This window comes from Hemitrygon akajei, chromosome 2 (genome assembly GCF_048418815.1).
Source record: "Hemitrygon akajei chromosome 2, sHemAka1.3, whole genome shotgun sequence".
Taxonomy (NCBI): Eukaryota; Metazoa; Chordata; class Chondrichthyes; order Myliobatiformes; family Dasyatidae; genus Hemitrygon; species Hemitrygon akajei.
In genome coordinates, this window is record NC_133125.1 from 195,347,121 (window position 1) to 195,371,055 (window position 23,935).

Below are 23,935 nucleotides of genomic sequence, written 5' to 3' on the forward strand. Positions count from 1 at the left end.
GGCACAAAGAAGATGTTTGTGGTGTTTGGAGCCGATCATCTCAGCCACAGGACATCTCTGCAGGAACTCCTCAGGACAGAGTCCTCGGCCCAAACACCCTCAGCTGCTTCCTCAACGACCTTCTGTCCATCGTAAGGTCAGAGGTCGGGATGGTCACTGATGACGACACAATGTTCAGCACCATCTACCACCCCTCAGGTAATGAAGCAGCCCACAACACAAATGCAGCAAGACCTGGACAATATCCAGGCCTGGGCTGATAGGTGGCAAGTGACAATCACACCACACAGTGTCAGGAAGTGATGTCTGAGGAAGGGTTTCCACATTGGTTCTACAGAGATAGCTAATTGCAGAGCCATTAATATGAAAAATAACCTTGGACAGAAGGTCATTGAGGAAGCAGCTGAGGGTGTTTGGGCCGAGGACTCTGTCCTGAGGAGTTCCTGCAGAGATGTCCTGTGGCTGAGATGATCGGCTCCAAACACCACAACCATCGTCTTTGTGCCGGAGATGACACAAAGATTCCCACTGATTCCCCCATTATTCCTTCACTTGCACTATTTATTTTATAATTCATAGTGATGTCATGTCTCTGCACTGCACTGCTGCTGAAAGCAACACATTTCACATCATATATAACAGAGATAATTAACCCGATTCTGAATCTGTTTCCGCAGATTAGTCAGGCCCAGTGACCTGTCTGATCCGACCTCTTCCAGTCATGTGTGTAAACCTTCCCAACATCCCATAATCTCTCCGTTCATCCATCGGATCACCCCTCCCCCCACACACAACTGTAAAGACAACTCCTTCCCTCCACAACAGTGAGATTTGCAAATGTGTTGTTCTACTTGAGAGACACATTCAGACAGTTCCTTTTGATTTAGAGGTGATCTACTGTAAACAGAGTACAATTTGTCCATTAAATGATTGGAAATGATTTATTCCATGAACTTCTCTCACAGAATCACCTACTGCAAGTTTTAATCTGTGATTAAGACAGGGCCAAATTATCACATCAGGGTAATGTTCCTTGAGAATTGTAGCAACACTAGATTTGACACCAAGCATTACACTCACCCCATCACTAGCAAATGCTACAAGGTTCTGTTTCAAGTAAGAGTCATCAAACCCATGGTTATTGAGACAGTTCAATCGTTTCAGCTTTCTGATCAGGCTGTTCAATGAGATCTAAAAACAGAAAATGGGGATCACCTTCCTTATCACTTTCACATTTCAAATAAACTATTAGGACAGTCTCAATGCTCAGGCTTCTTGATTCATCAATGAGAACAGAAAATTTGTCATTTATCTGCTTGATATGCTGGCAAATTTGCTTTATCATATTAATGGCTCTGCGATTAATTATCTCTGTAGCACCAGTGTGGGAATGCAGTCCCATTCCAATGTCAATGCCATTTTTTACTGAAGCTCCAATAAGCCAAAGTGATCAGAGTATGGTCTGTCGTTCTGAGCTAAATAATATGCAGAACGAAAAATTTCAGCTTCTTTCTGCTTTATTGTGCGAATGCTCGATTTGTTCTGACCGACCTTACGGCCCACTTCGGCAAGCGACATGTCAATTTAAAAAGATATCAGAGCCTGGACTGACACCATCTTACTGCCCTCTACTGTGCCTATTGTCTTGTTTATTATTTATTGTAATGCCTGCACTGTCTTGTGCACTTTACGCAGTCCTGGGTAGGTCTGCAGTCCAGTGTAGTTTTTGTATTGTTTCATGCAGCACCATGGTCCTGAAAACATTGTCTCATTTTTACTGTGTATTGTACCAGCAGTTATGGTCGAAATGGCAATAAAAAGTCACTTGACTTGACTTGAAGCAGAAAATAACATGAATCTTAAAACAACACACACAAAATGCTGGTGGAACACAGCAGGCCAGGCAGCATCTATAGGAGAAGCACTGTCGACGTTTTGGGCTGAGACCCTTTGTCAGGACTAACTTCGTCAGGGTCTCGGCCGGAAACGTCGACAGTGCTTCTCCTATAGATGCTGCCTGGCCTGATGTGTTCCACCAGCATTTTGTGTGTTGTTTGAATTTCCAGCTTCTGCAGATTTCCTCGTGTTTGCTCAATGAATCTTAAATATCATTTCCGTTATACCCTGTGTGACCAGCAGGTGGCGGGATTGCTCCAGTTATTCGCTCTCACTCTCTGCTTTCACCCAGTCGGGACGGAGTGTGTCAACAGATGCCAAGTGCACACTCGCCGCTCCCCACTGTCCAGCAGGGGTTGTGGGGAATCACTCTGGTACACCTTCCCCTCCCCCCCCCCCCCATCCTTGCTGCCCTGTTAGATATTAGTGCCACGGAGTAACCGAAAGTACACTGCATTCAAATAAAGGAAATATATTTATGAATCTTAACTAAAGGGTTAGTAAAGAAAAACAAAAAGAGAAGGGCTATTTTAATTAAACAGTTAAATGTTCACAAGTTGGAGCTCAACGTTTCACCATATTCACCGAACCTCAATCGGTCTCGGCACCGGACCCTCGAATCACGGTCCCGCACCGGATCGAATCTCACGACCTGTTCTCTCCAGAATCTTCTCTCTTCATCTACCCCCAATCCCAACTTCAGTGTCCCTCACCAGAGAAACCTCCCCTAGTTCCACCATCCTGACTGGATGACACATTTATTCAGAAATGTAGGCTTATTCAGAAAGTCAGAAGGCATGGGATCCAGGGAATTTGGCCAGGTGGATTCAGAATTGGCTTGCCTGCAGAAGGAAGAGGGTCGTGGTTGGGGGCGGGGGGGAGTACATTCAGATTGGAGGGTTGTGACCAGTGGTGTCCCACAAGGATCTGTTCTGGGACCTCTACTTTTTGTGATTTTTATTAACCACCTGGATGTGGAGGTAGAAGGGTGGGTTGGCAAGTTTGCAGACGACACAAAGGTTGGTAGTGTTGGACTGCCAACACAGATGCCTTGTGCAGGAAGGCACAGAGTCGAATGTACTTCCTAAGAAGGTTGGCGTCATTCAATGTCTGTAGTGAGATGCTGAAGATGTTCTATAGGTCAGTTGTGGAGAGCGCCCTCTTCTTTGTGGTGGTGTGTTGGGGAGGAAGCATTAAGAAGAGGGAAGCCTCACGTCTTAATAAGCTGGTAAGGAAGGCGGGCTCTGTCGTGGGCAAAGTACTGGAGAGTTTAACATCGGTAGCTGAGCGAAGGGCGCTGAGTAGGCTACGGTCAATTATGGAAAACTCTGAACATCCTCTACATAGCACCATCCAGAGACAGAGAAGCAGTTTCAGCGACAGGTTACTATCGATGCAATAGGATGAAGAGGTCAATACTCCCCAATGCCATTAGGCTTTACAATTCTACCGCCAGGACTTGAGAACTTTTTAAAGCTATTATTAATGCTTTTTGAGATGGTGATTTAGATGCATATCATATTTTTTTTACTGAGTTAAGTATTGTATGTAATTAGTTTTGCTACAACAAGTGTATAGGACATTGGAAAAAAGTTGAATTTCCCCATGGGGATGAATAAAGTATCTATCTATCTAGATAGTGTAGAGGATTGTCGAAGATTGCAGAGTGACATTATAGAACGCAGAAGTGGGCTGAGAAGTGGCAGATGGAGTTCAACCTGGAGAAGTGTGAGGTGGTACACTTTGGAAGGACAAACTCCAAGGCAGAGTACAAAGTAAATGGCAGGATACTTGGTAGTGTGGAGGAGCAGAGGGATCTGGAGGTACTTGTCCACAGATCTCTGAAAGTTGCCTCACAGGTAGATAGGGTAGTTAAGAAAGCTTATGGGGTGTTAGTTTTCATAAGTCGAGGGATAGAGTTTAAGAGTCGCAATGTAATGATGCAGCTCTATAAAACTCTAGTTAGGCCACACTTGGAGTACTGTGTCCAGTTCGGGTCACCTCAGTATAAAAAGGATGTGGAAGCATTGGAAAGGGTACAGAGGAGATTTACCAGGATGCTGCCTGGTTTAGAGAGTATGGATTATGATCAGAGATTAAGGGAGCTAGGGCTTTACTCTTTGGAGAGGAGGATGAGAGGAGACATGATAGAGTTGTACAAGATATTAAGAGGAATAGACAGAGTGGACAGCCAGCGCCTCTTCCCCAGGGCACCACTGCTCAGTACAAGAGGACATGGCTTTAAGGTAAGGGGAGGGAAGTTCAAGGGGGATATTAGAGGAAGGTTTTTCACTCGGAGAGTGGTTGGTGCGTGGAATGCACTGTCTGAGTCAGTGGTGGAGGCAGATACACTAGTGAAGTTTAAGAGACTACTAGACAGGTATATGGACGAATTTAAGGTAGGGGGGTTATATGGGAGGCAGGGTTTGAGGGTCGGCACAACATTGTGGGCTGAAGGGCCTGTACTGTGCTGTACTATTCTATGTTCTATATTGTATCTGTGTAATGACTGCATGGTATAAAAAGAACTGTATTTGCTTCAGAGGAGAGAGACCTTCGAAGCAGCCCCCTAGACAGAGAGCTTAAGGAGGGTTCTCTCAGGTAACTTGATAATAAAGAGTTAAGTTAGTCGCTCCCTCTGTCACTTTTCCGGTTTAATCGTCTCTCTCCTCCTGATCCATCTGCCCATCACCCACACACTCCTCCCCACCCTCTCCATCTGCCCATCCCCCACACACTCCTCCCAACCATCTCCATCTGCCCATCACCCACACTCCTCCCCACCCTCTCCATCTGCCCATCACCCACACACTCCTCCCCACCTCTCCATCTGCCCATCACCCACACTCCTCCCCCACCCTCTCCATCTGCCCATCACCAACACTCCTCCCCACCCTGTCCATCTGCCCGTGACCCACACACTCCTCCCCACCCTCTCCATCTGCCCATCAACCACACACTCCTCCCCACCTCTCCATCGGCCCATCAACCACACACTCCTCCCCACCTCTCCATCTTCCCATCATCCACACACTCCACCCCACCGTCTCAATCTGCCCATCACCCACACACTCCTCCTCACCTCCCTCTCCATCTGCCCATCACCTACCCACTCCTCCCCACCCTCTCCATCGGCCCATCAACCACACACTCCTCCCCACCCTCTCCATCTGCCCATCACACACACACTCCTCCCCACCCTCTCCATCGGCCCATCAACCACACACTCCTCCACCACCCTGTCCATCCGCCCGTCACTCACACACTCCTCCCCACCCTTTCCATCTGCCCTTCACCCACAAACCCCTTCACACTCTCTCCATCTGCCCATCACCCACACTCCTCCCCACCCTCTCCATCTGCCCATCACCCACACTCACCACCGTATCCATCTGTCCATCACCCACACACTCCTCCCCACCCTCTCCATCTGCCCATCACCGACACTCCTCCACTCCCTCTCCATCTGCCCATCACCCACACTCCTCCACTCCCTCTCCATCTGCCCGTCACCCACACACTCCTCCCCACCCTCTCCAACTGCCCATCACCCACACACTCCTCCCCACCTCTCCATCTGCCTGTCACCCACACTCCTCCCCACCCTCTCCATCTGCCCGTCACCCACACACTCCTCCCCACCCTCTCCATCTGCCCATCACCCACACACTCCTCCCCACCCTCTCCATCACCCACACACTCCTCCCCACCCTCTCCATCACCCACACACTCCTCCCCACCCATCAACCACACACACCTCCCCTCCCTCTCCATCACCCACACAGTCCTCCCCACCCTCTCGATCACCCACACACTCCTCCCCACCCATCAACCACACACACCTCCCCTCCCTCTCCATCACCCAGTCCTCCCCACCCTCTCGATCTGCCCATCACCCACACAGTCCCCCCCACCCTCTCCATCTGCCCATCGTCTGCACACTCCTCCCCCACCCTCTCCATCTGCTCATCACCCAGACACTCCTCCCCGCCCTCTCCATCTGCCCGTCACCCACACACTCCTCCCCACCCTCTCCATCTGCCCATCACCCACACACTCCTCCCCACCCTCTCCATCTGCCCATCACCCACACACTCCTCCCCACCCTCTCCATCACCCACACACTCATCCACACCCTCTCCATCTGCCCATCACCCACACACTCCTCCCCACCCTCTCCATCACCCACCCACTCCTCCCCACCTCCCTCTCTTTACTCCGGGGTCCACTTTCCACTCCTGTCGGATTCCAAAATCTTCTGCCCTCTTGTCACTGACACCTCCTACCTCCCAGTTTCTGACACATTTCCACCGCTCACTCATTTATTACCCCTCCCTCAGCTATTACACCTCACCTGTCCATTTCCTTCCACAGATGTTACCTGACACGGTGGGAGACCCAGACGCTTTGTGTGTTACCACCACAACATGTCCCGTATTACCAAGATTCACCCTGACCTCCCTCTGCCAGTCAGCACCACCACCACATGCCCCAGTTACCCTGTCAGTCCCGGTGGACTTTACCACCCGGGGGAGCCGGGGAGCTCAGGACCCGCCGCCCGCGGCTGCTGCTGAATCCGCAGTGTTTCTGTTCCGTTGATGGATGCGTTGAATGAGTTAAAATTAATGGATCGATAATTCTCAAATCATGTTTATTTCACTCTCCGTACATTTATATTTACACTGACTGACTCCTGACGCCAGTCCCGGGACCCGACCCGTTTACAGACCCGGAGCGGAACCGGAGCAGATTCTCAGCCACTCGTTTTTATATCCAGTCCAGAAGAAAGGATAAAGTTTCTCCGTGTATTTATTCCCAGTGAAGGTGTGGAGATGGGACTTGGTCTCCGCGTTGTAAAATGAAACTGTCCCGGACTCGTAACTGAGATAAACTCCCACCCTCCCGGGGATGGGACCGGCAGGGAGACGGGACAAAGGGGAGGTGAGAACCCACATCACGTCATCAACCCGCGCGATTCTCCAGAATCCGGTCTCCGGACTCACTGTGACCCCTCCCTTCCTCTCCACAGACTCTGCGGCGACTCCCAGATCCCACCACCGATTCCCCGTCACCTCCACCTCCCAGTAATGTCTCCCCGATGTGAATCCCTCCGATCCCAGCACACAAAGCCAGTATATGAACCTCTTCCCGGTGTCAGGGAGATTCCTCCATGTCTCGGTGTATCTCACACTCTTCCGATCCTCAGACACCTCGAGCCGCGGAGTCGCCGTTTCCACATCCAGGGTGACAGAGACTGGGGGGAGAAGCAGAGAATTAGAGAGTCCCCGGGATCGGGGGGAGACTCGGACAGCACGGCCCTGGGACCGGGGGAGACTCGGGAAGCGCGTCCCCGGGGATCGGGGGGAGACTCGGGCAGCGTGGCCCCGGGGATCGGGGGGAGACTCGGGCAGCGCGGCCCCGGGAATCGGGGGGAGACTCGGGCAGCGCGGCCCCGGGAATCGGGGGGAGACTCGGGCAGCGCGGCCCCGGGAATCGGGGGGAGACTCGGGCAGCGCGGCCCTGGGACCGGTGGAGAGGCCACTCGGCCTCAGGTACAGTCGGGGGGGGGGGGGGGGGAGACAGGACCCTTTCCCGGGGTTTTACCCAAGCACAGCGGACGGACAATCAGCATCTTCCCGAGGTTTTTCCTCAACATGGAGAGCGGATATTCTGGAGAATCTCAGCGGGTCAAGCAGCGTGTGATAAGGGAGATGTACAGTCGATGTTTCAAGCCGAGACCTTACCTCACGAATGGAAAGAAAGACGGGAGATAGCAGTGGAAACGGGTATGAGGAAGGGGTGGAGCAACAACTGGATCCAGATGAGGATGGGGTGAGTAAACACTGGAGGCATTTAAAGAGGCAGAATTCATCCGTGCCGACCAATTCGCTTTAATGAACTAGTTCCATTTACCTGTATTTGCCCATTATTCCTTTAAAACTTTCCTAACCACGTACCCGTCCAGGTGTATTTTAAATCGTTGTAACTGTATCCACGTCCACGGTTTCCTTTGGCAGCCTCCTGAGCTCCAGGAAAAAGACCCAGAATATTCAGCCTCTCCTTATAACCCAAACCCTCCAGTCCCAGTAACATCCTTGTAAATCTGTTTTATACCCTCTCAGTTTAATGACGTCCTTCCTGTAGAAAGGTCACCAGCACCGGACAGTGTGATCCAAATCATAAAGACAAGAAAGTCTGCAGATGCTGGAAATCCAAAGCAACACACACAAAACCTTGGCCCAAATCATCAACTGTTTATTCATATCCAGAGCTGCTGCCTGACCTGCTGAGTTCCTCCAGCAGTTTGTGTGTGTTACTCTGCTCCAAATGTGGCCTTCCCAATGTCTTGTACACTCATAACCTGACATCCCAGCTCCTGTACTCAGTATTCTGACTGATGAAGACAATCACCTCCTGGTCTCTCTGTTCCACAACACTCTCCAGGGCCCCTGATTGCTGTGTAAATCCTGTCCTGGTTTGCCTTCCAAAATGCAACACCCTCATCTCTCTTATTTAAAATCAATTTCCATCCAATGGCCAAGAGACCCAATTAATCAAGATCTCATTGTAATCTTGGATAAACCATGAGCAATGGGTTATGTAGTCGATAACACAATACTGTTGCACCTCGGGGCGTTCCAGAGTTCAGAGTTCAATTCCGACACCATCTGTAAGGAGTTTGTACTTTCTCCCCGGGACCTCGTGCATTTCCTCCGGGTGCTCCGGATTCATCCCTCAGATTGGGGAGGAGTGGACAGCGAGGAAGACCATCATTACTTGCAGTGGGATCTGGAGCAGCTGGGAAAATGGGCTGAAAAGTGTCAGCTGGAATTTAATGCAGACAAGTGTGAGCTGTTGCTCTTCGGTAGGACCCCAGTGTAGGTCTTTCACAGTGAATGGTCGGGCACTGAGGACTCTGTTCTACAGCAGATCTGGGAACACAGGTCCAGAATACATCGGAAGTGGTGTTACAGGTTGATAGGGACATAATAAAAGCTTTTCTTTGGCCTTCAGAAATCAAAGTATTGAGTACAGGAGATGGATGTTATGTTGAAGTTGTATGAGACACTGATGAGGCCTAATTTTGAATATTGTGCGCAGGTTCAGTCAATGACCTACAGGAAAGATGTAAACAAGTTTAAAATTGTCATGGGGGGAGGTTGGGAACGGACCCAAAAGCAAGACACAGACACTGAACTACCAGGAATAGGACTGGGCATGAGAAGGAAGCAAGGGAAGTGAGGAAGAAAGAACGCTGGACATGACACAGGCCCCAGACGAGACAAGGATTCCGGGCCTGGGCTAGGACTAGATGAGGATAGGGAACCAGGACATGGAACTGGGAACTAGGAGCCTGGGCTTGGGCTTGGGGCCAGAGACTGGACAAGGACCCAGAACCTGGGTCTTGACTCGGGTTCGGACTCCAGAACCAGGTGAGGAAAAGACGTGGCTACAGGACGAGGAGAGGCACAGGACGGGACGAGAGCTTCCCAGACAGGACAAGGGAACCGCAGCACAGGACGAGAGAATCCCAGCACCGGGCTAGGCAAGGTACTCCTGTGCTGGGTGAGGCACATGGACATGATGAGAATACAGAGCCTTGGTCAAGGAAGGACAGGAACGCAGAACACAGAGCCGGGACCCCTCCTTGGATACAGGACGTAGGGCCGGGGCTTTACACAGAACGCTGAACACAACGAGACAGTTCCCAACACTTTTGTCACATTGGCATTCAGAAATCAAAGTATTGAGTACAGGAGATGGTTGTTATGCTGAAGTTGTATGAAATGTTGGTGAGGTCTAATTCGGAGTATTGTGTACAGTTTTGGTCACCTACCTACAGGAAGGATGTAAACAAGTTTGAAAGAGTACAGAGAAAATTTCCAGGGACGTTGCTGGGACTGGAGGACCTGAGTCATGAGGAAAGATTGAATAGTTTAGGACTTTATTCCTGTAACATAGAAGACTAAGGGGAAATTTGATAGAGGTATACAAAATAATGAGGGGTATAGATAGGGTAAATGCAAGCAGGCTTTTTCCATGGAGGTTGGGTGGGATTACAAGCAGAGGTCATGGGTTAAAGGTGAAAGATGAAAAGTTTAAGGGGAACATGAGGGGAAACTTCTTCATTTAGAGGGTTGTGAGAATGTGGAACGAGCTGCTAGTGCAAGTGGTGCATGCAAGCTCGATTGAAACATTTAAGTGAAGTTTGGACGGTAAATGGATGGTCGGAGTTGGAGGACCATGGTCCCGGTGCAGGTCGATGGGAGCAGGTAGTTTAAATGTTTTGGTACAGACCAGATGGGCTGAAGGGCCTGTGCTGTTCGTTTCTATCACTGTGTGACGCTCGTACAAAGACATAACGGTTTGTAGGTTAAATGGTCATTGTACATTGCCCCGTGATTAGGCTGGTTTTAAATAGTTGGGGTGCTGGGTGGAGTGGGTCATTGGTCTGGGACGGCCTGTTTCACACTGTCTCTAAATAAATAAATAACCTCTTCACTGTCCATGAAACCACCAATTTTAGAGTTCTTTACAAACCTACTAAACACGTCACCTACATTCTCTCCAAATCATTCATATGAATGATGAAAAACAGTGGACCCAGCACCGATCCCTGCAGAACAACCACTGGTCACAGGACTCCACCCAGACAACTCTGTATCCTATTCCAGATCGTCAGAGGAAGTCAGAGATTGCATAGCATTAACAAAAAGGAACTATCACAGAGCTAAGGTGAGTGGGAGGACAGATGATTGGGAAATTTTTTAAGGAACAACAGAACTTAACTAAAAAGGTAATACGGGGAGAAAAAATGAGGTACGAACACAAACGAGCCAGGAATATAAAGGAGGATAGCAAAAGCTTTTTTAGGTCGGTAAAGAGAAAGAAGATAGTTAAGAACAATGTTGGGCCCTTGAAGAATGAATTGGGTGAAATTGTTATGGGAAACAGAGAAATGGCAGAAGAATTTAATAATTACTTTAGATCTGTCTTCACCAGGGAAGACACAAGCAATCTCCCAGATGTATGGATGGGCCAAGGACATAGGGTAACAGAGGAAATGAAACAGATTGACATTAGGAAGGAAACGGTGATGAGTAGACTAATGGACTGAAGCCTGACAAATCCCCAGGTCCAGATGGTCTGCATCCTAGGGTACTAAAGGAGGTGGCCCTGGAAATTGCGGATGCATTGGTAATCATTTTCCAATGTTCCTTAGATTCAGGATCAGTTCCTGAGGATTGGAGAATGGCTAATGTTATCCCACTTTTTAAGAAAAGAGGGAGGGAGAAAACAGAGAACTATCGTCCATCAGCCTAACATCAGTAGTGGGGAAGATGCTAGAGTCCATTATTAAAGATGAAATAGTGGCATATCTAGACAGCAGTGATAGGATTGGGCCAAGCCAGCATGGATTTACCAAGGGCAAATCATGCTTGACTAATCTATTGGAGTTTTTTGAGGATGGAACCAGGAAGTTAGACAAGGGAGATCCAGTGGATGTAGTGTACCTTGATTTTCAGAAGGCATTTGATAAGGTCCCACATAGGAGATTGGTGGGTAAAATCAGAGCTCATGGCATTGGGGGGAGGATATTGACATGGATAGAAAACTGGCTGGCAGATAGAAAGCAAAGGGTAGCGGTGAATGGGTGTTTCTCAGAATGGTAGGTGGTGACTAGTGGGGTGCCACAGGGCTCGGTATTGGGACCACAGCTGTTTACGATTTACATCAACGATTTAGATGAAGGCATTGAGAATAACATCAGCAAGTTTGCTGATGATACTAAGCTGGGTGGCAGTGTGACATGTGATGAGGATGTTTGGAGAATTCAGGGTGACTTGGATAGGCTGTGAGTGGGTAGATACCTGACAGATGACGTTTAATGTGAATAAGTGTGAGGTTATCCACTTTAGGAGTAAGAACAGGAAGGCAGATTATTATCTGAATGGTGTAGTTAGGTAAGGGAGAAATACAAAGAGATCTAGGAGTCCTTGTTCATCAGTCACTGAAGGTGAATGAGCAAGTGCAGCAGGCAGAGAAGAAGGCTAATGGAATGTTGGCCTTTATTACAAAGGGAATTGAGTACAAGAGCAAGGAAATCCTCTTGCATTTGTACAGGGCCCTGGTGAGACCACACCTGGAGTATTGTGTACAGTTTTGGTCTCCAGGGTTAAGGAAGGACATCCTGGCTGTAGAGAAAGTGCAGCGTAGATTCACAAGGTTAATTCCTGGGATGTCCGGACTGTCTTACGCAGAGAGGTTAGAGAGACTGGGCTTATACACGCTGGAATTAAGGAGATTGAGAGGGGATCTGATTGCAACATAATAGATTATTAAGGGATTGGACAAGAGGCAGGAAATATGTTCCAGATGCTGGGAGAGTCCAGTACCAGAGGGTATGGTTTGAGAATAAGGGGTAGGTCATTTAGGACAGAGTTAAGGAAAAACTTCTTCTCCCAGAGAGTTGTGGAGGTCTGGAATGCACTGCCTCGGAAGGCTGTGGAGGCCAATTCTCTAGATGCTTTCAAGAAGGAGCGAGATAGGTATATTACGGATAGGGGAATCAAGGGATATGGGGGCAAGGCAGGAACCAGGTATTGACAGTAGATGATCAGCCATGATCTCAGAATGGCGGTGCCGGCTCGAAGGGCCGAATGGTCTTCTGCACCCAGAAGAATTGTACTGTATCCCATGTGATCGAACTCTCTGCTACCTTGTCAAGTCCCTCGCTGAACTCCATGGAGACAATGTCTACTGCACTTTCATCAGCTGTAATTTATTTATTGAGATACAGCACGGAATAGGCCCTTCCGGCCCTTTGACCCCCACCACCCAGCAATCCCTGATTTAATCCGAGCCTGACCATAGGACAAGTTACAATGACCCTCACCACCCAGGAACCCCTGATTTAATCCGAGCCTGACCATGGGGCAAGTTACAATGACCCCCACCACCCAGGAATCCCTGATTTAATCCGAGCCTGACCATGGGGCAAGTTACAATGACCCCCACCACCCAGCAACCCCTGATTTAATCCGAGCCTGACCATGGGACAAGTTACAATTACCAATTAACCTGCCAAACGTATGGGTTTGGACTGTGAAACCGGAGAACCCAGAGGAAATCCACACGGTCACGGGGAGAATGTACAAACTCCTCACAGCCAGTGACGGGACATGAACCCGGGTCGCTGGTACTGTAAACCGTTGTGCTAACCACTATGCTACCGTACCGTCCATGCAGAAAACCAAGCTGGGTCTCCCTGATTAGTCCTCGCCTTTCCAAATAAATGTAGATCCTGTCTCTCAGAATCCCCTCCATTAATGAACCCACCTCTGACGTTAGGCTCACTGGTCTGTACTTCCCAGGCTTTTCCCTACAGTCGATCTTCAACAAATGTTCAAAATTAGTCTCCCTCTAGTCTTCTGGCCCCTCACCCGTAGTTATCGATGACACACAAATCTCCAAAAGGGCCTCTCAATTTCTTCCTGAGCTTCTCACAAAGTCCTGGGAAACACTTGATCAGGACCTGGGGATTTATCGACCTTTCTGCATTTTAGGACCTGCAGCACATTTGCTTCTGTAATGTGGTAGAAAATGAGGTTGATAATCTTCTGTAACACGGGGGAATTGAGGGCTCTGTGGAACTGGCACAGAGAGGAGTTGAGCCCTGGGACTGAGAAATGATGACAGGGAGGTTTAGAAGGATATGGACCAAATGCAGGTAAATAGACTGGGAGGTGATCTGACAGAAATATATAAGGTTATGATGGGTTAGATTGAGCAGAGGAGAAGGGGAGTGATGAGACAGGAGTCTGAAGTGACTGTGGACTGAAGATTGGTGAAAGATGGCAGGCACGATGCTCCAGGTAGTGGAAGGGTGGGGAGTGCAGACTGTGGAGTTGGGAGACACTGGGAAGTGAAACCAACACCAACACAGTGAAAGTTTTGATCGCTAGTCAGAGCGGGGTTGCGGGGATAGTTGGGAGATGGGAAGGTGGGAGACAGCTGTGGGAGGGTGAGAAACAGGAGCACAAAGGCCAACCTGTGCTGGAATCTTATCAGTAAAGGGGATTCCACTCAATCCACCCAAAGGGGAACTTGCCAGTGGCCAAACATTTTAATTCCCATTCCAAAATGTCGGTCCATGGCTGCCTCTTGCGCCAAGATGAGGCCATCCTCAGGATGGAGGAGAACACCTTGTATTCTGCCTGGGTAGCCTCTGACCTGATGGCATGAATATTGATTTCCTCTTCAGGTAAAATTTTTCTCATCCCCTCCCCTCTTCTTCTATTCCCCACTCTGGCTTTTAACCTCTTCTCACCTCCCTATCACTACTCCCTGGGTCCCCTCCTCCTTCCCTTTCTCTTATGGTCCACTCTCCTCTCCAATCAGATTCTTTCTTCTCCAGCCCTTTAGCTTTCCCACCCCCCTGCTTCACCTATCACCTTCTCGCTAGCCTCTCTCCCCACTCCCCACCTTTTTATTCTGGCATCACCCCTCTTCAATTTTAGTCCTGAAGAAGGATCACAGCCCAAAACATCAACTGTTTATTCATTACAATAGATGCTGTCTGACCTGCTGAGTTCCTCCAGCATTTTGTGTGTGTTGATTTGGAATTCCAGCATCTGCAGACTTTTTCCTGTTTATGACAATGGGAACCATTAGGGGAGAGATGAATGGCAGATGGAACCAGGACCAGATGGGGAAGGGGGTGGAAAGCCTGTGGTGAACTGTGTGTGTAGATGGAAACAGAAGGTGAAGGGGGATGAATATGGGTGACACGTGTGAATTGTTCAAATAGAAACCATTCACTGTGTCTGAAGAGAATAGTTTCCAGGTTACTGAGGGGTTTAACAATGTGCAATGTTGAGACTCTGACTACAATCTGCTGAACCTTCTTGAGAATGTGTGTGAGGGAGATTTGCCAGACCAGTTATGCTGTGTCCACCAGTGTTAATGCTGATTGGTGTGTCCGGGCTCAGTCTTAATGTGGTGGTTTGATAACAACAGTGAGACTGGCGAGTCCAGCAGGGGGCAGAGCTGAGTCAATCAGACTGCGGTCACGGACAGGTCAGACAGGGTGAGTGGCTCGAAGGACTGGTGTGTTTTTCTGACAATCCCTGTCACCACAGTGATACCAGATTTTATCCACTTTAATTACATTAATGGAATATTAATTCCAGAGCTACCATGTCAGGATTCAAACCCGTGCATTGGCTTGTTTGTCCAGTGCAAATGGGATCAGGATGCAGTGATTCACCTAACAGACCAGTGAATTGTTTGTACTTTGCCCCTGGTTTGGTGTGTTCAAGGGTCTGACATCTCCAGCTGACCATGTGGCAGTGATGCCTCCCGGCAGGTGGGGTTGGTGCCGGAATGAATCTGTATGTTTTACCTCGATTAATGCCGTCAAACGCTTCTCCCAATGCTGTGTCGAACAAATAGGGGTGATAGAATTTTTCAACCAGCAGGGCACCGCCTGTCACTGACAATGTCTTGTCATTATCACCAATCCTGTAAATATTATACATCTGGTTATAAACTGAACATCAGTGATATTTGAACTATTTTACAAATCCACACAGAGTTTCGGTCAAGACCATGTCCTACCTCCTCTTCCGACGAGCTTCCTCCTGAAATAAATCAAACACAGATCTCAATTGACTGAGACTGACCATCGGCATCCGAACAGCAAGAATCTGAGACAAGTTATTACAAGCTGCTGAAAATTCTCACTTAACTCTCTCCCACTGAAACGAATGAAGAAAGAGGAGAACCACGGGAGAAAGTACAAGGAATGTTTATGAAATTTATACCATAACTGAGAGGATGGAACTTGCAGGAGAGATTGGACAGGTTGTGTATTTTTATCTGGATATGATGTCAGGGAGGATCAGATGGAGGAATTTAAACCTCCGAATGGATTTGATGGGATGGGAGTGGAGAAAATATTTCTCCTTGTCTGAGACCAATAGTCAAAGATAAAGCATCAGTTGGTTGTTAATAAATCCTACAAGAAATGAGGTGAAGAGAATATCAGAAACACACTCACAGCCTGTGACTGTAACTGGGTGTTACTCTGAGTATCGGGGATATTATACGTGGGAATCACAGAAACGACCACCAGCTCAGTGCTCTGATCAGGGTAACTCATTCCCGAGAAGGTTGCAGACTGTCCTGTGATGTACAGATGTTGTGGGAGGCCGGTTTGGGACAATGACAATTCTGAACAGTCAGGACGTCCACATTGTGGAAATCAGTTTCCAGCTACAGTATTTGAAATAAATTACATCATTTTTTCTCTGGGCACTTTTACAGATCCAAACTGAAATCGCTCACCATGAGGAATGTGATATTTTCTTGTTGATCCATCCGTTCCTGTAACTTTGTGATTTCCTCCTGGATGGAACTTAAATTCTCTTGAATCTTTCGAAGATTTTTCTCCATTGGATTCAGAGTCCTCTCCTCTTCTTCCCTGAGATCTCGCAGTGCACGCTGCTCTTTTTCAGTGAGAACCCGGCGCAGTTCAGCAAAATGGGATGTGATCTGGGACTGAAGACTGTGTGTCTGTTCCTGTCAAATGAAAGGAGAGGCTAGTTTACTATTTGAGGCTATTTTTTGTACTTCCTTCTGACATGGAAGGTAACCATTCAGCCCATTAAAGTCTATGCTGGTTCTCAGAACAATCCCCTCCATCACATTCCCCCACATCTCCCTGAAACATATACTCCGTCTCTGACCCACTAACCCCGACCTGAATCACAGACCACCCAACGTCACAAGGTTAATTACAGTCGCCAATTACAATGCAATGTCGGCTAAAGGAAGGTACTGGATACAGGGAGAACATGCAAACTCCACGCAGACAGCTCCAGGGGTCAGGATCGATCCCAGGTTACTGGGGCTGCGATGCTCTGCTATCCTGCATTAAAGGGAACAAAACTACACAGCGAATTTGTAAATTCTGTTCAGGAGCCTCACCTGAACTCCAGAAATCTTCTCTTTCTGTTGTTGCTCCATTTCCTCGAAGTCCGATTTCTTTTTAGTGAGAGAGTCTAAGGAAGATTTAACCCGACCCTGGGAATCAGAGAGTAAAGACATTAGACCAAAATCTGCAACTAAGTAAACAGCTGATCAAAACCTGGTTAGTTTTACCTTGTAGATTTCAATGGCTTCGTTAACCAGCATGAAGTTGTGAGACTTGTGTTCCCGCGCAGTCGCACAGATCAGGCAGATCAGTGTCTCGTCCGTCTCACAAAACAGCTTCAGTTCTTCCCCATGTTTCTCGCAGTGAAGTTTACTTTCCTCCTCTTTCGGATTCAGGTTTAGTTTTCGAGCTTTCTCAGACAGATTTGCCAAGGCCCGATTGACCCTGAGGGTGCGGTCTGCAATCTCCTCTCTACATTCCGGGCAGGGGTTTCTCTGCTCCCTTTCCCAACACCGTGTGATGCAGGAGCGGCAGTAGTTGTGTCCACACTCCAGTATAAGCGGATCGGTGAAGAAATCCAGGCAGATGGGACAAATTACCTCCTCGGTTAAACTCTCGACCTGTCCTTTCGAAGCCATGTTAACTCCCGGTACTTCCTGGTTCAGGATCCTTTCACTTCCAGGGAGCTGCTGAACGCCTGCCGTACCGCGGCTGTCCACCAGGGGCGCTGCAGTCTGGGGAATGAATGTTCCTTTTCAGTGAAGCAGGAATCGTGTTCATTTCCACAGCAGCGATCAGAAACACATTAAACAAGTCTAACTTAGATAAAGCCGGAGAGAAGAGCTTGGTTCAGTCTACGGCAGAACTGAAAGGGCAAGTCCTGAAAAGAGAGACAGAAGGGACTGTAAATGCAAGAATCTGGAAGGAACTAAGCGAGTCAGACAGCATTTGTGGAGAAAAATAGACAGAAGATATTCCGGGTTGAGACAGTCCAGACGAAGGTTCTCTACGCGAAATGTCAATTGCCCATTTCTCTCCACAGATGCTGCCCGACCCTCGGTGTTCCTCCAAAAGCACGATTCGTTTAGCTGGAGGACTAAAGAGAGACTGAGGTGTAAAAACAGTGAATAATGTAAATTTATAGCAACTATTAAATCAGTTAATGGTATGGGACACGGGATGTGGAGGGAATCTGCTGTGAGGAGACTGATGCTGTGCCGATGACAAAGATGTGTCTGCAGGAATCACCACAGGACTGTACATTGCACGTCACAGTGTGGAAAACATTCAACTCCTGATTTCCATTTCCCTGCTTGACCCGGCCCGGCTCCAAAGATCTGGTCTCACTTGTTCGGAACAGGGTCCACGTGTGGAAATGATTTCCCCGCCTGTCTTCTGAACCCCATCAGCCCCAGAGAGCAGGGGCATTGGGCTGGAATCTCCACTCACAAACACAGGAGATTCTGCAGATGCTGGAATTCCAGAGCAACACACACAATATACTGGAGGAACTCAGCTGGTCAGGCAGCATATGGAGAGGAATAAACTGCGTTCAAGGGTCTCGGTCTGAAACGACGACTGTTATCCTCTCCACAGCTGCTGCCTGACCCCCTGAGTTCCTCCAGTATTTTGAGTGTGTTGCTCTGCAATCTCCACGTCGCTGAGTCTGACAGTCTTCATCAGGCAGCGTCCACAACAGCAGCTCGAGGGACAGAGGGACTGGGGGTTGGGTTGTGGGTGTGGGGACCAGTCTCCCACTTAAACACGGTTCAGATGGAACAGCACAGACAGAACCTGCCAGACAGCGGTGATGAGTTTCGGGAACAAGTCAGTTTATTCAGACCCTGTTACAGTGAGCATTGGGAAACACTTCGAGTGTGATCTCAAAGATACTGAGTCAATAATCGTACGGGTTTCTGTTATACAATGGTGACGTGGATTTCACAAAAAATCATCAGAAACCTACATTTCTCTGTAGTATTCAGCCTTTGATTATTTCTATGTGGTGTCTCTCTATCTCACTGACAGTCATTTCCCAATGCTCTCTGTAATTCATTGTCTTCATTTCTGACCCTGTTTTCCTGCCGTGACTCTCCTTATCTGATGATAAACTCTCCTGCCGTGGTCTGCGATCCAACCTCCACCTGTTTACCTTTGATCCAGTGAGCTTCACCTTGCTGACTGAACACGTCCACTGTCTAATCACTGACCTGACTGTCATATCGTCACCTCTCAGTCACCTTCTCCCTTGGTCTAATTAATTTTACCATCATTCACCAGATTGTAAGGCACCTAGTTTAAATATTTAAGAATTTTCCCAATTCTCATGATTCCCAGAGATTCCTTCCTCAGACATCACTGCCTGACACTGTGTGGTGTGATTGTCACTTGCCACCTATCAGCCCAGGCCTGGATATTGTCCAGGTCTTGCTGCATTTGTGTTGTGGGCTGCTTCATTACCTGAGGGGTGGCAGATGGTGCTGAACATTGTGTCGTCATCAGTGACCATCCCGACCTCTGACCTTACGATGGACAGAAGGTCGTTGAGGAAGCAGCTGAGGGTGTTTGGGCCGAGGACTCTGTCCTGAGGAGTTCCTGCAGAGATGTCCTGTGGCTGAGATGATCGGCTCCAAACACCACAACCATCTTCTTTGTGCCGGGGATGACACACAGATTCCCACTGATTCCCCCATTATTCCTTCACTTGCACTATTTATTTTATAATTCATAGTGATGTTATGTCTCTGCACTGCACTGCTGCTCAGAGCAACACAATTCAAATCATATATAACAGAGATAATTAACCCGATTCTGATTCTGTTTCCGCAGATCTGGAGTTTTTGTACCAGGTTGCTCTTTCAGTCCATGCAGTGATCTTATGCTCCATTGGATCAGTTTGTCTGCATAAACAATCGTAGTAGTGCGTTTCTGTAAACACTCTGACAGTAAACCAAGTTCATGCAAGGTGTCATACATTAGAGCTCAGTCCGATAGAAACTGTTCTGAAGAGAGTCTGTTGAACAGACCTTCACAGGGTTTTCTGTCACTCCCAGATCTTGATTCATTCTTCATTGCTTTTTCAAAATAAAAACACAGTGCTTCATCATTTTGCCACACTGCTGAAACAGTTCGAAATGAGCTAGCTATCTACCTGGTGCCCAGAACACAGACTATTTTGCAAATATGTTGTTCTACTTGAGAGACACATTCAGACAGTTCCTTTTGATTTAGAGGTGATCTACTGTAAACAGAGTACAATTTGTCCATTAAATGATTGGAAATGATTTATTCCATGAACTTCTCTCTCTGAATCGCCTACTGCAAGTTCTAATTTGTGATTAAGACAGGGCCAAATTATCACATCAGGGTAATGTTCCTTGAGAATTGTAGCAACACTAGATTTGACACCAAGCATTACACTCACCCCATCACTAGCCAATGCTACAAGGTTCTGTTTCAAGTAAGAGTCATCAAACCCATGGTTATTGAGACAGTTCAATCGTTTCAGCTTTCTGATCAGGCTGTTCAATGAGATCTAAAAACAGAAAATGGGGATCACCTTCCTTATCACTTTCACATTTCAGATAAACTATTAGGACAGTCTCAATGCTCAGGCTTCTTGATTCATCAAACAGAACAGAAAATTTGTCATTTATCTGCTTGATATGCTGGCAAATTTGCTTTTTCATATTAATGGCTCTGCGATTAATTATCTCTGTAGCACCAGAGTGGGAATGCAGTCCCATTCCAATATCAATACCATTTTTTACTGAAGCTCCAATAAGCCAAAGTGATCAGAGTATGGTCTGTCGTTCTGAGCTAAATAATATGCAGAACGAAAAATTTCAGCTTCTTTCTGCTTTATTGTGCGAATGCTCGATTTGTTCTGACCGACCTTACGGCCCACTTCGGCAAGCGACATGTCAATTTAAAAGGATATCAGAGCCTGGACTGACACCATCTTACTGCCCTCTACTGTGCCTATTGTCTTGTTTATTATTTATTGTAATGCCTGCACTGTCTTGTGCACTTTACGCAGTCCTGGGTAGGTCGAATTGCGGTCGAAATGACAATAAAAAGTGACTTGACTTGAAGCAGAAAATAGCACAATGAATCTTAAATATCATTTCCGTTATACCCGGTATGGCCAGCAGGTGGCGGAATTGCTCCAGTTATTCGCTCTCACTCTCTGCTTTCACCCAGTCGGGACGGAGTGTGTCAACAGATGCCAAGTGCACACTCGCCGCTCCCCACTGTCCAGCAGGAGTTGTGGGGAATCACTCTGGTACACCTCCCCCTCCATCCTTACCAGGGAGGGAGCATCACAGACTGAGGAGATCACAAGCGAAACCCTCTGGTTTCCTTGGCTGTGTAAGTCTCGGGAAGATAATGTCTGGTCTCGTCAAACTTGTGAGATCGAGACGGTTCTCCCACCCAAACCCCGGTTTGTGTGGATGCTGTGTAATTTGCCACCCTGTTAGATATTAGTGCCACGGAGTAACCGACAGTACACTGCATTCGAATAAAGGAAATATATTTATGTATCTTAACTAAAGGATTAGTAAAGAAAAACAAAAAGAGAAGGGCCGTTTTAATTAAACAGTTAAATGTTCACAAGTTGGAGCTCAACGTTTCACCATATTCACCCATCCTCAATCGGTCCCGCACCGGACCATCGAATCACGGTCCCGCACTGGATTGAATCTCACGACCTGTTCTCTCCAGTGTCTTCTCTCTTCATCTACCGCCAAACAAAAGCCCCAATCCCAACTTCAGTGTCCCTCACCAGGAAACCTCCCCTAGTTCCACCATCCTGACTGGATGACACATTTATTCAGAAAGGTAGGCTTATTCAGAAAGTCAGAAGGCATGGGATCCAGGGAATTTGGCCAGGTGGATTCAGAATTGGCTTGTCTGCAGAAGGAAGTGGGTTGGGGTGGAGGGAGTACATTCAGATTGGAGGGTTGTGACCAGTGGTGTCCCACAAGGATCTGTTCTGGGACCTCATTGGGGCCAAACAAAAGTCCCAATCCCAACTTCAGTGTTCCTCACCAGAAAACCTCCCCTAGTTCCACCATCCTGACTGGATGACACACATTCCTCATCATCCCTTATCTTGAACAATGAGCCGAACAGGCTGAGAGCAGAACAGACTGATCTCACAGAGCTGCTGAATGAAATACCTACCGCAGAACAGGAAAAACGCGACCCAGGGCGTTACACAAGGTACAGAAGTCTGGGAACACGGTGACTCAGCAGCTGTCGAGGGAAAAGTCAGCAAGAGCTGACACAGGCATTACAGACAGTCAGAGTCTCTTTATCCTCCGCGTGGGAAAGTCAGATACTACAGGGAGTGAATATAAGGTGAGAGGAGAAGGTTTAAAGCAGATTGATGAGGCAAGTTTATTTTTTACACAGAGAATGGTCGGTGTAGGTGCCTATGTTGTCGGGAGGGGGTGGAAACAGATACAACAACAACATTTCAGTGGCATTCAGACAGACACATGAACAGACAGGGAATGGCAGGTTGTGGCCAGATACAGGCCACACCTGGACACATCAGGATGCTCTTTATCGAAGCCAGCTCAGCATTCAATACTGTCATCCTCTCAAAACTAATCACTAAGCTTCAAGATCTTGGCCTCAATAACTTCTTGTGCAATTGGATCCTCAATTTCCGCACTTGCCCACCCTTGTCAGGTCAGATTGGCAACATCTCCTCCACAATCTCCATCAGCACAGATGCACCACAAGGCTGTGTTCTCGGACCCTGCTCAACTCGATTTACACTCCTGACCGTGTGGCTGAGCACAGCTCCAATGCCAGGGTTAAGTTTGCTGGTGACACCACTATCTCAGGCCAGTCAAAGGTGGTGATGAATCAGCATATCGGAGGAGATTGAAAATCTGGCTGAGAGGCACCAGAACAACAACCTCCTAATGTCAGCAAGACTGAGGAGCTGATTATTGACTTCGGGAAGAGGAAACTAGAGCTCCATGAACCAGTCCACACTGGAGGATCTGAGGTGGAGAGGGTCGGCCACTTTAAATTCCTCGGTGTTGTCATCTCAGAGGAACTGACCGGGGCCCAGCACAACTACAAAGAAAGCAGACAGCGTTTCTGTTTCCTCCTGGGTTTGCCAAGATTTAGCACAACATGTAAAACCTTGACAAACTTATATAGGTGAGTGGTGGAGAGCATATTGACTGGCTGCATCACAGTCTGGTCTGGAATCACCAATACCCCAGCACTGAGCACATCTACACAGACCATTGTTGCAGGAAAGCTGCACACCCCCACCACCCGGCCCATGCCTCTTCCCACTGCTGCCATCAGGACCCACATGATCCAGTTCAGATAACTTCAAATTCACTCGCCCCATCACTGAACTGTTCCCACAACCTATGGACTCACTTTCAAGTACACCTCATCTCATGATCTTGATATTCATTGCATTTTTATCTATTTATTTATTTATTTATTTATTTATCTATCACTGTTTCTTGTTTTTCTTTCTCCTTGTATTTGGAGTTTGTTGTCTTTTGCACACTGGTTGGCTGCCCTGTTTGTGCAATCTTTCATTGATTCTATTGTGGTTGTTGGATTTATTGAGTATGCCAACAAGAAAATGAATCTCAGGTTTGTATATGGTGACATATGTAGTTTGATAATAAATTTACTTTGAACTTTGGACTGAATACAGCAAACATGGGATACAGATGATGCTCTATACAGAGTGCATTGGTTCCCCTGTGTAATCCAACAGACCGAAGGCCAAAATATTAAATGGCGCAAATGTAGATATGTGTATGAAGAAATAGCAGCAGATGTGGCTTTTTGGCCCCTTGTGTCTGTCCCGTCCTTCACTCAGAACATCTGACCTTTGACCTCAGAGCCACTTTCCTGTGCCATCCCCATTAGATAGATAGATAGATAGATAGATAGATAGATAGATAGATAGATAGATAGATAGATAGATAGATAGATAGATAGATACTTTATTCATCCCCATGGGGAAATTCAACTTTTTTTTTCCAATGTCCCATACACTTGTTGTAGCAAAACTAATTACATACAATACTTAACTCAGTAAAAAATATG

General features: G+C 47.6%; 1 protein-coding gene across 4 annotated transcripts; it reads right to left on the bottom strand.

The window, feature by feature from the left end:
* Window positions 1–1,123: 1,123 nt before the first annotated feature.
* On the bottom strand, window positions 1,124–17,480 carry LOC140719716 (zinc-binding protein A33-like). 4 transcript variants are annotated; one of them, XR_012096986.1, is made up of 8 exons: window positions 17,062–17,480; window positions 16,888–16,983; window positions 16,246–16,479; window positions 15,517–15,539; window positions 15,302–15,420; window positions 7,854–7,917; window positions 7,039–7,150; window positions 1,124–1,191 (listed from the first exon to the last, which is right to left on the bottom strand). XR_012096986.1 is itself a non-coding variant. In XM_073034540.1 (7 exons), exons 1-7 carry the CDS (start codon window positions 17,470–17,472, stop codon window positions 1,182–1,184), a joined length of 1,005 nt encoding a protein of 334 aa, XP_072890641.1. In that variant the 5' UTR covers window positions 17,473–17,480; the 3' UTR covers window positions 1,130–1,181. The 4 variants fall into 4 exon arrangements, 3 of the variants coding, with proteins under 3 accessions (XP_072890641.1, XP_072890633.1, XP_072890648.1); XM_073034540.1 differs by lacking the exon at window positions 7,854–7,917 and having other exon boundaries at window positions 1,130–1,191; XM_073034547.1 differs by lacking the exon at window positions 1,124–1,191 and having other exon boundaries at window positions 6,970–7,150.
* Between the last annotated feature and the right edge of the window lie 6,455 nt (window positions 17,481–23,935).

What these genes read in the sequence shown, in the direction of transcription:
- LOC140719716 (XM_073034532.1), bottom strand. Translation starts at nt 17,472, where the DNA reads ATGGCTTCGAAAGGACAGGTCGAGAGTTTAACCGAGGAGGTAATTTGT. An exon ending in AAGCCATTGAAATCTACAAG is followed by an intron (nt 16,984 to 17,061) that starts GTAAAACTAACC and finishes TCTGATTCCCAG; the next exon opens with GGTCGGGTTAAATCTTCCTT. An exon ending in AAAATATCACATTCCTCATG is followed by an intron (nt 15,540 to 16,245) that starts GTGAGCGATTTC and finishes GATTTATTTCAG; the next exon opens with GAGGAAGCTCGTCGGAAGAG.